The 14,853-nt window shown below is 35.2% G+C and overlaps 2 protein-coding genes across 2 annotated transcripts; one reads left to right on the forward strand and one right to left on the reverse strand.

Moving 5' to 3' along the window:
• The first annotated feature begins 6,458 nt into the window (after positions 1–6,458).
• On the forward strand, positions 6,459–8,197 carry LOC132179218 (protein SOB FIVE-LIKE 5-like). The gene is made up of 4 exons (XM_059591887.1): positions 6,459–7,225; positions 7,311–7,394; positions 7,495–7,568; positions 7,757–8,197. The coding sequence occupies exons 1-4, from the start codon at positions 6,821–6,823 to the stop codon at positions 7,788–7,790; spliced, it is 597 nt and encodes a 198-aa protein (XP_059447870.1). The 5' UTR covers positions 6,459–6,820; the 3' UTR covers positions 7,791–8,197.
• Positions 8,198–13,802: 5,605 nt separating this feature from the next.
• On the reverse strand, positions 13,803–14,742 carry LOC132179575 (uncharacterized). Its single transcript, XM_059592316.1, has 3 exons — positions 14,416–14,742; positions 14,249–14,295; positions 13,803–14,118 (listed from the first exon to the last, which is right to left on the reverse strand). The coding sequence occupies exons 1-3, from the start codon at positions 14,636–14,638 to the stop codon at positions 13,987–13,989; spliced, it is 402 nt and encodes a 133-aa protein (XP_059448299.1). The 5' UTR covers positions 14,639–14,742; the 3' UTR covers positions 13,803–13,986.
• Between the last annotated feature and the right edge of the window lie 111 nt (positions 14,743–14,853).

Here is a 14,853-nt window from a genome sequence, read left to right on the forward strand (position 1 = left end):
GCCGTAAAGATTTGGTTTCAGAGAGATGAGGTCATCCATGGAAGCAGTTTTGTACACTCAAATGTACTTATCAAGGAGATAGAAACAACAATGGAAGAGTTTAAGCAAGCTAGAATGACAAGCCCCAGTGATAACAAGACAGAGGGTGAACGTGTCATAGAATAAAGTGGAAAGCTCCCCTAGAGGGATGGTACAAAATCAACTGGGATGCTGCCATTGACAAACCCAATGGTCGTGTTGGAATTGGGGTGGTGATATGTGATTTTGGAGGAAATTTTATTGCAGCTAGATCCTTGACACAGCTGAAAAGTTTCGAACCTTTTGTAGGGGGAGATGTTAGCTTCATATTATGCAGCAAGGTTCTGTGCAGAACAAAACGTACATGCCACTATCTTGGAAGGGGATGCCTTACCGGTGGTGAATACCGTGAATTCAGTGGACCAACAATGGAGTCGATTTGGACATCTTGTGGTAGATACGAAGAGTATTCTACGTACTTGGCCTGAATGAAAGTGCTGCCATGTCTATAGAGAAGCCAACCAAGCTGCTCATAATTTAGCTCGTTTGACTGTTCAAAATGTCATTGATAGTTATTGGATGTGTAATATTCCCGACTGCATCCCCGTGATGTAATTTTGATGGAACAATTTGCTCCATCTTTGAATCATTAATACAAAGTTACAACTTTTTTCTTCTTAAAAAAAAAAAAAAAGGATGTTGGGAATATTTACAACAAAAAAATCTCCAATGAAAACGCAACACGTGGTTGACAATTATAACATAATCTACAATATTAAAGAGTAGCATACATCACATGCTAAGTTTTTCTTTCCTTGTAGATAATTTCAATCATTATCTTTGACATGCGGTCAACTATTCTAACAAAATTTATTTCAAGCAGCTTATTCATATCTAACAATGATCATACATATAAAAAAAAAAAGAAGTTACTATATAAAATATGAGTATATGGACAATATTTTCTTTTAAATTGGGTTAAGAGAAATTTCTTCAATGAAGATATCTGTTAATCCACGTACCTTTTCTTAAATAATGTAATATTCTCATGTATATTTTTAATTCGATCAATAAAGCATATGTAAATATTCGGACACACAAGTTTGGCCGCTTTGAAGTCCTCTGTGTATCTCTACTATTCGCTGCTCTGCTTCTCAGAAAAAAAGACACAATCTCCGTACCGGTAAGCTCCCGCTACCTTTCTACGCTCTCTTTAATGTTGTTCTTGTTCTGTTCTTGTGTTTCTTTTGATTCATGGTTGGCCAACAATATCGGATAGATATTGTATCAGAGTTGAACCTCCACGTCCTGTGGCTCGTTTGATGTTTTCCTTCTGGAGTGTATTGGATTACATATTTGCATTTGCACCTGGTTTTGGGTGGAATGCTGGGTATTCATCAGCTATTGAAATCAACCTTTGATTGAATATAGATATAGTGGCGTCTAGAAGGAAAAAGAAACAAAATTATTGCATTTTTATTATGTGCGTCTAATGTCTATGTGCATCGTTAAAACGGTTATTGACTCTCTGATGATTTTGAACATATATGGGATGTTTGATTGACGTGGACTTGTAGGCGCCCGATGATTTATGAATGGGTTGTCCTTCTACAAGACGATTCGTAGTAAAAGAAATCTTAGATGAACTGGTTTTGGCGGAATACCAAAACCTTTCCATAAAAACTATATTTATAAGATATTGAATTATTTGTGTGCCGAACCAGAATCTTTCTCTTGAAAATTGACTTAGGCATCGGAATTTTCCCAGTATAGATGCCAGCGGATTTTTTGAGGCTTTTATTATTTTGTAGCAATTTGGAGCACACAATGTCCTCCGAAGGACGCGCAGTTATTGTCAATTTTAAATTTCTAATTCTAATCACTTTATTTGGGATTATTCTAATCACATTGTCATTGTATATGATATCTAATTATATGAATCGATATGATTATATGAATAATATGATTAAGTATCATGATTTTTATTAAATCATGTGATTAATAATTCAAATTGTTGATTCAAGTTTCAACTATCATTAATTGTTAGGCCATTTAAGATATAACCATATGATTAACTTTTATTATTCAATTATATATTATATTATATAATATAGATACTTATAATCGTAGATATAATTACATATTATATACCAATTAATTATTGTTATTAAATATATATTAACTTAATACATAATAAGTAATATACTATATAAGTTATTTTTATTATATATATATACAAGAGTCGAGCTAATAAGTGAGTTGAGCCCTTATACGAGTATGTTCACGAACTTTAAACGAGCGTGTTGAGTTTTATACGGGTATATATTGTTTAATAATCAAGTCTGGTATCATGTTCGTGAATGGCTCATTTAATAATTGAGTAGCGTACGAGCTGAGCTTTATTGAGGCGAGCCCGGGCGAGCTCACGGGTAGCTTTGTTCGCTTACGGCATACCTATGATGACCCAATTGGAGCTTTCCACTAAGATGAATTGGGTCCAATTGGGTCACAACACTGTGCCATGGGCTTTCAGAATCTCCAGGATATCTCCCACATTCACTAGCAATGAGTCCTGAGTCTAGCGCCCCAGCCTTCCATTTTTTGAACAAGTTGGGCCTGATTTGCAGCCTAATCTGGGCTGCGCAGGCCAGGCCTAATTAATGAATTTCTCAAAAAAATATTTTTTTAGTTTACTTTATTTATTTATTTATTATTTTTATAATAAAGGAAAAACTTCACAAACCCCCCTAACGTACACACGATTTGAAAGTATCCCCGAAGTTCAAAAACTCTCAATTAAAGGTATCAAACTTTTAATTTCTTTCAATTACCTTTTTCTATTAGAATTTTCCGTTAAATCTTGTCAAAAATTTCAAAATACTCATATTTTTATTATAAAAAAATAAAAAAAATGTAAAGATTCTAGCATTTATTTATTTTTTATGAAAAACATCTTAGCAATATTTTTGTAATTGTTTTTAATAAAAAATGGGTATTTTGAGCATTTTGACAAAAATTAACTGAAAATCTTAACAAAAGCGGGTAATTAATAGTTCGGTACTCATAATTGAGAGTTTTTAAACTTTTAGAGATAGAGTTAAAACAAGAGAAAGTTCATGTGAGTTTTTTAAAGTTTCCTTAATAAAAAAAGAAAAAAAAAAAATCAGCAATTGTCAAATTATGGCCCCCATATGAGCTGGATGGGGCATGGGAACCTTAATGCTTCAGTGGATTTAGAGAGAAAGAAACAATTTTGATAGGGTTTGATGATGATAGAGAGAGAGTCCCAATTTGGATGGGCCTTGATGGTAACACTCTTTGCCCTATTTGACCTGTTTGGATGGCCATTAATAATGAGTTATCCGAGGGGGAATTTCACATGGGTATTATTAATTTATTGGTGGATCTTGGAAGGGGTTTTAGAGCAATTTTTTGAGACCTATCAGATTAAATACATGTGAAGATGATTAATGATTTATTGGTAGATAAGCTTCGTTTGCCTACTTCCTCCTCCTTTTCTTGACTTCACATGCCTAACAAACTTTTTTAACTTTTATTTTTATTCAATCGAAAAATCAAGATCTTCAATCTTTTGCCATTTGTGCACCTATATGGCATAGGTCTGCATATAATTATTATTTATATAATACACATGAAGAAAAAAAAGAAAATTAAAACTTATATTAAAGAAGAAAATTAAATTTTATTAAAAAAAAAAAATTTACTCACAATTATAATAAATGTTGCATTATATTGAATCTATTTTTCATATATAAAATTTGGTTGATATTAAAATATTTTCTATTTACGGGTTAATTGTAATCAAATCTTGGAGATTTGGTTATCATACTTGTATTTATTCACTACGCTATAAATATGGACATTTGTATTGTAGACAAATAAGTTAATGAGAGCACAATCTAGGGCTATTCTGAATTGTGAATGTTGGTGTGCAATATTGAACTATCCGTAAATTTTTTTGTGTTATTTTTTTTTTCTCTTGCTTCTGCTATTATTTTTCTATTCTAGTTTTGCTCCACAAACTTTAACAAGGTATTAGAGTTTCATCATATATTCTAACAATTTCTTTTTAAATAGTTAAAATAGATAATGCGGCTGAAAATGCTATTAGTTTATCTCTATTATATGATTAATTTTTTTTTTTTTTTTTTTGACATGATATGATTAAAAGTTACAATATTTTGATAGAACAACTTATTATTATGTAAATTTGTAAGTTAAGTATCACATGGTATGATCAAATGCAATGAATGTTGATTAGGAGGAGGTCATTTATGAAAAAAAGATATCCGATTGTGGTACAATATCCCTCAATGAGTGCCAAATGTCCAAATAATTCTATTATAAATTTCTTCTCCCTTCATATATGTATATCATGAAGACTGAGGGTGAAGCAAGGTTCCATTTTGCATAAAATTAAAAACAAACTTAAAGATACAAGAGAAGTCATTTAGGGGGATTAAATTTCAACCCAATTTACTAAATTGATATTTATTTACAATGCATATGAGAAGAAAAATGTTAGGCGTTCTTCTAGTGTTCTCTTAGTGTCATTTCAACTGTGATGTGACTTTTAAAATTACTAATAGATTAAAAGTCAATAATGATAATCTCAAATTTAACGATGATTTTAAAAGTCACATTACAGTTGGGAGAACATCAAAAGAATACCTAGTATTTCCCATATGAGAATAACATGAGAGGGAAAAAAAAAAAGAAAAGAAGAAAAAAAAAAGTAAAATGAAAACCCAAAGGAAGGATTTTACATTGGTAGTAGTACCAAAGGAGGAAGAGCAAGTGACAATTAAAAAAAGTAAAAAAAAAAAAAAGAAAAAAAAAAGTGGAGAAATTGAAGTTGAAGTGCGTGTGCACGTGCATACATGTGTGTGAATATGTGTGGGATGGCGCATATACATACATATGCACACGTGCCCACATGGTTGTGTGAGTTCTCAGAGGCTGTTGAGAGTAATTTTGTTGCAGAGGGAGTCTCTCTGTCTCTGAGGTTATGAATGTGATGGCATGTGGATTCATAAAAGCCCCATTCAACTGCAACACTTACACTTCTCCTCTTCCCAAGAAAATTTCTACAGTCTCCCCCACTCATGCTGTCGTGCCCTAAAAAACTTCTTTTTAAGGCCTCTTTCCTTTGGGAAAGCGGAGTGTGTGTGTGAGATAGATCCTCCAATCAGATGACATGCATGCAAATGCAATGGCAATACCATTTAAATTATGTCACCTTTTGTTGTGCATTCTCATTAACACACCACCCTACCTACGGTTTTGTGTTTCCTTATAAATGCCTTTAAATGCAATTCAATAATATCAAATCAGTATAATGACAAGGATCTTGAAGTCGTTAATTTTATGGTCAAAATTTAATGTTATTATATTTAATGGTGTAAATAATATCATGTTATTTAAAAATTTTGAATGACGTGCTTTGTATTCCATAGAAAATGAAAATACACGATAGAATGTGCTTTTACCTTCAAAGCAACATTATAACTTCTAATATATTTTTAAACAATTTCATAGTTCCTGCTTGTTGGTACAGTTGACCGCATGCCAGATGCTCCTTCAATGAGACTTGCAATGGAACAGACAACAAGTAGGGATGACTTGTTGAGGATTTTGGCGAGGGACACTTTGATGTCTAAGTCAATATGCGATTTTTCGAAGAAGAGAAAGTAGTGCACGAAGGAGTCGAAAAAGGCTTGGAAAACATACGTGCTACTATGATTGCCTATTTATAGAGGTACACGTATAACCACCCGGGACACGTGGCATCATAGGATTGGGAAGCATCATGTCGGTACATATTTTCTTCCATGGACACAGGCGGTGGTCGGCAAATAGTCCCTTTTGCAGGTGAGCATTAGAGTGGGACCCTGTTGTTGGTTGTTATGGTGATGCGACGAGGGCTTGAATTCTCTGTAGGGCACTTGCCGGGAGCGCTGAAGAGACCGTTGGCCCTCGGGTTGCAATTCAAGAGATGTCTGGGTATCCTTTGTTCGGTCGTGAGGGCTGAGCATCCAATCGAGCTTGAGGGCCAAATGGGCCTTCGGTAAATTAACCCACCAATTACCCGCCAATTTTCATGCTGGGTGAGTGATTCGATCCAATTTGAATCGATTCATCACCCTTGCTTGTTTTTTTGGTCTCTCTGCAGGTCTCATAGGACTAAGCAACCAGCTTGCAAATATGAACCGTACTCTTAACACCAATAAACCCTATCTGGGAGGACCACGTGTACTTGGTACAATATATTGTAGATGCCGAATTAATAAGTCCAGCTAGAAACAACCATATTAATCAAATGAGAGGGTGTTATTTGTGTGTGTGCATGTATGTGCGTGTGTTGTGTGAGGGAAGATAGAGAAAGGCATTACTGCTGAAGGGGATAGGTGTCCGTTATATAGCGTGGAAGGGGAAATGGGACGTGTACCCTGTTTTGTTAAAAGAGTACACAGTGCCTCGCTGTCTAGCATGTGAAGAAGTTGTGGCTTTCCCTTCTCTCTCTCTCTCTCTCTCTCTCTTACATGCATCCACTATTTGATTCATTCGCATACGGAGCCGAACAGGGGAGAAACAGGACAAAACTAGTCTAGGATTTCAATCTGATTCTCTTTGTTTTTTTCCACCCCCTCCACTCTTCTATTTTACCTCATTACTTGCTCAAACTCCTTGTAGAGTGACATAATATCTCTTTTTTCTTGGTAAAAGAGGCGCTTGTAGTTGTAGAGGGAAATTCCCTTTTTGTTTTGCAAAGCAGAGGAAAATGGATGTGTTGGCTTCAGAATGCAGCAGCGGCTGTGACTCCGGTTGGACTTTGTACTTGGAACAATCTTTTCTTTCTCAAAATAGTGGGTTTATTAATGGGAAAAGTGGTTTTTGTGATGACTATAAAGATAAAAGAGCTATAGAAGAAGAAGAAGAAGAAGAAGAAGAAGAAGAGGACTTGTCAATGGTTTCTGATGCATCTTCTGGCCCTCCTCATCTCCCTGAAGACGAAGGTTACTTCAATGATGATAATGGGTGCTTTTATCCTGCATCCAAGGCAGCCACAGTGGCCAGGAATGTTGGGAAAAGGCAGAAAATCAAAGAACACCGACACCGTGAAGATCAAGAACCGACTGCTTTTCTTGATGACACTGCTAGTTCCCCTGTTATCAATTTATCCGGGGTAAGTTCACATGCATCAAAGTATAGTTTCTTCTTCTTCATGCGATTAAATTTTCTCTAATGGTTTCTTGACTATTTTCCTGCAGAACAATTTCAGTCTGATCAATAATCAACCTTCAATGGACAGTGTCGTGGATTTTTCTCAAGGTTTCTCAGCAACTCATTTCGAGGTACTTGGCCTAATCAAGCTTCTTGGGTTTGATTAAAAGTTTTTCTACTCCTTTGTAACTTCTGTAGCAAAGCTCGTTAACTATTGGTGAATTCTTGCAGGGGACAACAGCTTTCCAAGACCACTATGGTTTCTTGAAGTCCTCCCTATCTGCAAACCAACTTCAGAACAACCAGTTGAGTAATGGTTATTCATATATTTCTTAATTTAAATTCTAATAAAGTTGAGTAATGGTTATTTGTATAATTCTATTGAAAAAACATGTGCGCTAACGGATGCATAGCAATGATATTAATTGGGTTGGAAGAAAACCATGCTAATGATTCTTTGTGATTACTTAAACTGAGTTTCCTTTCTTTACAGGTGGTTTGGAGGGAAGAGGTTGGGGATGAGATGAGGTGATTTCCCTGGTTCTGCTGCTGATGTGTTTGTTACTAAAAAGGTTGCTCTGAATGAAATGGTGGGATGGTTGTCAAAGTAAAAGGAACTGGATCTAAAAAGAGATCTTGTTCCTGTTCTTTTCTTTTCTTTCCTTTCCTTTAACCTGCAATGCAGTGGGAAACAATATGAGAGAGGAGAAGTTGGAAATAAAGTTCTTGTTTGCAAATTAATTCCTTGTCAATGAATAGTGGATACGAATCAGTTTTGTCTTTTAGGCCGTCCCTATGCTACCTTGCCAGCTCTTGTTTTTCATGGAGCCCCATGCACTCTTTATATCAGCACTTGCATCTTTAAACTGTATTAGCTATCCATATTTCAAACAATAATGACAGCAAGAGTTGGAGATGATTGCCTGTGGCTATAGTTGCAATCCATTAGGGGAAAATTTTAAATTCTGCTTCCAAAACTTGCAGGAAAATCTGTCTATAAATGTAAGGAAGCTTATGATGGATAACAATCTTCCACCATATCCCAGTCGTTTTCAAGAGTAATGCCAGAAACCACACTCTCATCTCGCTTCCATCTCACTGTCCATCAATCCTTGATTTTTTATTTTTTATTTTAGTAAGGGTTGATCTACAAGTTAATGGGCAATGCCACGTTGATCGAGGGGGATGGAGTATGGTTTCTAGCCTTTCTCATTAACAAATTAAAATAAAGAGAGAGAGAGAGAGAGAGAGAGCTACCGAAGACTATAATGCACTTCTAGTAATCAATTTTTGAAACTGTTAGATGCTTTTGATATTTTTTAAGCCATAAATCTTACTTTTCAACAAAGCAGGACAAAATGACCTAACTTCTCATATGTACAATAAAATACGATCCAAATACAAGCTAAATTATCATGCTTTTGATTAGGTAAGATTTCTTCAAAACTAAGAGGCAGAATCAAATCTTAGAATAGGGGTTAGGCACTAATAAGGACAAGAAACTCATGTCTCTGAGAGTGCAGACAAGGTTCCATGAATCTATCCTGATAGTTTTATTTTCCCATAATAACACAAAATTTAGGCATAATATGCACATGAAAATGAGACAGGAAGCTGAAAAGTGCAAAGGGTGATGGGCAGACAGTATAGAATACAGAGATGAGGAGGAAATGCCAAACTTAATGTGGGAATATTTCATATGCATCTCCATAACCCTTTTTACAAGTCCAGGAGATCCTGCCTGCGATCTTCCTGACCTAATGGAACATGCCCCTCTTTGTTTAATATGTCATCTTTATCTCATTTTGGAAGGATCTTGTTTTCTTTTTTTAATATCTTTGCTCCTTTCAAGCCTGTCTGCTTTGAAGCTGTCATTGAAGTTGATGTCATGCACAATTATGTGTCTTTCCTTGATTTCTTTATTCCTCAAAACCATTCCCAGCAGCTTCCTATTCAAATAAAAAAAGTTGGGTTTCTGCTAAAAAGGTTGGAAAAGATAAAAGAAAAGATATCACCTGGAAATTTTAGGATGTCAAAATTCTAAGCTTTGCCCACATGTTCTTTTTTTTTTTTTTTTTTTTTTTACATATTTAATCAGGTTCAGTAACGGGAGTCTCCATGTAGTCAACAAAATGCAAGAGAAAAGAAAGAGAAAAAAAAGAGAAGAATGTGGAAGCAATGGTAAAGACAAAGTAGTATAAACAAATAAATAAAAGAAAATGGTCAGTGTTTGCCTCACTGCATTCCACCAGCATATTGGATAAGAATCGAAGAGGCATGGGAGAAACTTCTTCTGCCCTTCCAACCACCGCCAAAACAAAAGCTTCAATTTCCTCTACATATGGAGGGGAAGGGAGGGGCTTTGTTGTTTCCTACATCTTCTTTCTATCTCCAATACCGTTTTAATTTGGAGTGTTCCCGTTTCGTGAGACAGCAGTCTTCACATCCCTTATCATCTCTGCCATGGAAATGAATATGTTATGAATCAGCAAGCATGATTAAACAAGGTCCACTGTATTTACCAACACTCTTGCAGCATGCTGACTTTCACTACCAATACATTATACAGAGGGAATCTACTTTTAGCAAAGGGCCCTCATGTGATTTGAAAATGTAGAAAACGCAATCCCAAACAATTTATTTTCTGTGATTTGGTTTAAAATCACACTTTTTGTTTATGAAATCGCAAGGTCGAACATACCCTAAACCTATGATGTATCTCGTGCCATGACCCTCATGTGTGAACTCAACACGTCGAATATTTAATTGAAACGGAAAATGATGGAAACAAAGTTCAAACTCTTTTGATATCGTGTTAAATCGCCACTTATCTTACAAACTTAAGCTTAAAAAAAAAGGGTTAATTTCATTATTTAATTGTGTAGAACATGTATTCTAATTCTTTCTGCTAAAAGATGAGCACCCTAGAGTACAAGGAGCTAGTACAAGGAGCTAGGAAAATATGTGGACACTAAAACTTCACATGGCTATCTATTGTCAAGAATGTGCAGTAACAATTTACAGGGTTCTAGAAAAGGATTTGATGAATCGATCTCACAACTATAGATGTGACACCCTATACAGTCAGTTTTACACTGAGAAGATGAATTATTTTCAAACAAAATATAAGCTTCAATCGCAACTTGATGAGTCCATTTATAATAACGACACATTTAATATCTGAAGATTCCTTTTATGGGTCAATTCGTAGTTTGGGATTTAGGGATACATACAAAAGTTTCTTTTATATTTCAATCTAGTTAAGCACAAGTTGGATTTTCAAGAATGGTTGTAGTGACTATCCAAAGCACAAGCAAAAGATGGAGTGCAACAGATCTACACAGGCAGACCCTATGCAAAACAAAAGGCACACATTGGAGATCGGCTGGCTCTACACAGAGACATTAGTCATAGAGCTCTTGTTTATGATTTGATGGTGGTCAGGATCCTGAGGTCATGTGAAGAGTGAGAATCCTTTCTAAACCCACATGCCACCAATCAAGGAATTTAAAGGAACATACCGTGTTGACTTTGGAGTACTCAACTTTCTGCTTAAGCTATGCATGTGAAATGAGCCTTACAATTTTTGACGGAATCGCGAACCCTACGCGAAAAAATTGCCGAGTTAGAGTTGAAGGGTTAGATCCATGTATAGGGTTTGGTTAGAGTTGAACTATATAATCTTATACCTTGAATCCTTGATACAACCCGAACCCGACACGCAACATTATAATTAATAATTTTTGATATAACCCACGAACCCAACATAAAATTAGTGAGTTAGAGTTGGATTTGGTCCGTTTGATTTAATAAGTCAGGTTATGGTACTTGACCTATATAATTTTATATTCATACATCGACACGATCGAAACCTGAATACACAACACGAATTGTCACCCCCAATATGAACCACTAGAATGAGAACTATATAGACAAAGCATACAAAGGAGACAACGCCATCCTAAGGACAGTTATGAATTAGTCAAATAAATGACTCAGCCCATCAAAGAAACTGATACCACCAAAAAAAAGGCGGTTTCGAACTAGCAGGGAACAGTATCAACACAGAGCCTGTTATCTTTGAAGAACCTTCAATCTTCTTTCTCTCTTTCAATTTGTTTGTGAGTTGGGGTAGGATTGAAGGATAGCCTATTTTGGTATTTTGTCAGGAGCCCATCATTGTTCACGACTCAAAATCATGGTACCCTATGAAGAGCCAACTCAATTTTTATTTTTTCTGTCTGTTTGTTTGTGGGTGGCTACAAGGGATCAGCCACCAACTTGGTTTTCTTTTTTCTTGTCTTTATATGACTAGAAATATATATATTTTTTCAGTCTTTGAGGAGATCCTGAGGCATTAAATAAGTTTTAATGTTAGTGTTTATCCTTCTTAACATTGGAAAGTCCATCCTCCACGCCATCTTTCACACCACTAGGAATTAACAAAATATCCTTTATTGTCCTTGCAACTTCTTAGAATAATAGCAAGAAATTTTTATTTTATATCCAATTGCAAAAAGCATTACCACTCTCTTACTTGACATTTGAATATTCATATATAGAGATTAACCTTATTGCACGAGATCTTCGTCTCCGCATTCAACTATCCATTATAGATCCTTTTTGAAAACACGTTAAATTTGGAACCATTGCGAGAGAGAGAGAGAATACATTTTTGATGGGCTGCTTTTCGTTTCTGCTAGGGGCTTTGATGGGCTTGTCCAAAGAGGTCTTATCCATGATTCGTTAAAAGTAAGAGGGTCCAAGTAATGATGGGCTTTAGTTTAAATGATGTCTTTCCATATAAATATAAAAAATAGGATTATATATATTTCTCAATATGCTTTTCGTTTTTATCAAATTGCTCCCTAAATTTTTTAAAAGTGATAGAAATGGTCATTGTGCTTTTACTGTTTACTATTTTTCTCTTTTCGTTTAAAAAAGTTGATGGATTTTATGCTAAGTGTTTAAAGTTTAAACAACCATGTTCATTCTTGCCACATCAATGTATCGGATAATTAAGTTGACAATGAATCGTGATATTGGGTTGACAATGGGCTAAAAATTGGGCCAACTGTTTGTTGAGCTAGACCAACTAAAGGCTGACTATGGGCCAAAATTGAGCAGTTGTGGGCCAAATGAAATTGTTATTGGGGTTCTATCGAGTCAAAAAAACACGTCGGTTAACCTTTATTTTTTTATAAACGACCTGTCATTTAGAACACGAATAGGGGGCTTGATGCTGAATCTGTGAATCATGTTGTTTGAAGTTAATGGATTTGCTGAAGAAGTGGAGGTAAGTGGGTTGGATGAGGTCCCTAAGGGTACCTCAATCGGTTGTGGACCTCACCTCATGAAATTGAGGTCACTAGTTCGAATCTCCCATCCCCTTCCCATGTATAGACATGTCAAAAAATAAAATAAAATAAAATAAAGTGGTTGGATGAGGTGAAGTGCTTCATGCCTATGGAAATTGAGAAGGGGTGTAACTTCAGTTATAAGCAAGAGAGAAAGATTGAAAGGAATGGACCCAAAAAACAAACCAAAAAAAAAAGTATAAAAATCAAATGTATTGTTAGATTTTGAGATTTTTTTTTTTTTTTTTTTTTTGACATATCCACATAAGAGGGGGGAGAGCAGATTCAAACTAGTGACCTTCGCTTCATGAGACGTGGTCTCCAGCTAATTAAGCTACTCACTGAGGACTATTTTGAGAGAACCTAAACCTTTTATATTTGTTAAAGAAATCTAGACCTTTTCAAACATAAGGTTTGATATTAAATTTTGCTGATTTTTTTTATTAATTTATCACTCACTCCTATAATAAATAAGAGAATTACAAAGATATAGAATGTGAGATGAACTCCTACCTCTCTCCGAAAATAAACCCCTAATACAAATAAACTACTCGAAGATAACTCCTACTAAAACAAAGATAACTAAAATGACACTGACTCTACGACTTGGAGATAAAACAAAGATAACTACTACAATACTAACTCCAAAATAGATAATTACTGCATGCTATATCCCTAACAATTTATTATCATAACATTAATATTGGGGTGTTTGGGTGGATACAAATTGGTTGTCTTGTTGTAGTATGGGTTCATGGTTGGTGCATTTTTCAGTGGCTCGGCCTTAGAAATCTACCTCCACTACTAGAAAATTGCCCTTAGAGCTACATTTTGTTGTTATTGTCTTGATGCCTTTAAAATACAAATAACCCATTTTTATAGGAAAAATGTGGTGGGTATATTGAATTCAAACAATGTAGGGATTTGATTACTATCAACATACTATGGTGAATACATTGATAAAGAAAATATGAAACCGAATATGACAATACTATATTCTAACAAATGCATGTGATTCTGACAGGTATTTTAAAAAATAGATGTGAGAATCACATGCTTTATTAACATATATTAATTTAATAAACTGAATTTGAAAGAAAACTTTGTTCCCAAAGCTATTTCTCACCTCACGATAAACGAACGAGAAAGTTTGATTATCAGAGAAGGAATTCATTCATGATATGTGTAAATTAATTGTCCTAATTAGTTAAAATGAGCTTTAAACAACAAATGATTACTCATTCAGCTGGGTACTGTATACCCAAATAATATCACTTGGATTTTCATGTCAACAATGACCATATATATCAAGAATACCATTTTAAGCAGCTTCTATAGTTTCCAGAAGTAATTCGAATAGACTTTTTCATTTGTTTTTTTGAAGCCAATCAAGAATACCCTTTTCTGATTCTGAAAGCTGCTCTTTCTTCTCCTTCAAAGATCCTTCCACGAACTCAAAGTAATCCTTGTAATTCCGCTTGTAATAACTTTCCAGCCTCTGCAAAAAAGAAAGAAAGAAAGAAGAGAATGCCCCATTAACTAGAATGGTTCAATTTTGCTTGAAAAAGGAAATCTTGTTCTTCCATGACAACATTAAAAGCACAGCAGTTTCAACAGGAAATGTTTACCTCCTTGTCATTTTTGGCCTTGTTTTGCTCTGACTTCTTCAGATACTCTGAAAAGATTATCAATTGCTAAACAATCCAAACTAAAGGGTACTGGAAATGAAAAGAAATAAGCACTAGAGAAGGTGATGGGGAGAGATTAATTAAACAGATAAAATATGTCATAGTACTTTGAAGAAGCTCAGTCCCGGAGACAGTGACTTGGGGAGCAGCAGCCACCGTGGATAAGAGGAGGAGGCCTCTCCTTCCTAAATCTGAGGTGGTGGTGGTGGTGGTGGTTGCAGCAGTTGGTCTTTTCCTTTCTCTTCTATGGACTGCCTGCACGTTTGAAGAAGCAAACCTGTTGACTGTAACAGTCAGTGCCATCAATATGCTTTGGCCTATTGAACTCATTTAGAGAGCTACCATTACAACTCTTTCTCTCTCTCTGTCTCTTTTGATACGAGGACAACCACCAGTTCTGCTGAGTTTTGTGGATGAAGATAAGGTTTCCCTTCGTCAGTCCAACTTTCTTTAACTTCACTAGTATGCCTCAAATTACTGAACAATATCTTCACAATAATGCATATCATGTAAAAAGAATTTTACAGTCTATTTTCACCGATGGT

This window comes from Corylus avellana, chromosome ca4, assembly GCF_901000735.1.
Source record: "Corylus avellana chromosome ca4, CavTom2PMs-1.0".
Classification (NCBI taxonomy): Eukaryota; Viridiplantae; Streptophyta; class Magnoliopsida; order Fagales; family Betulaceae; genus Corylus; species Corylus avellana.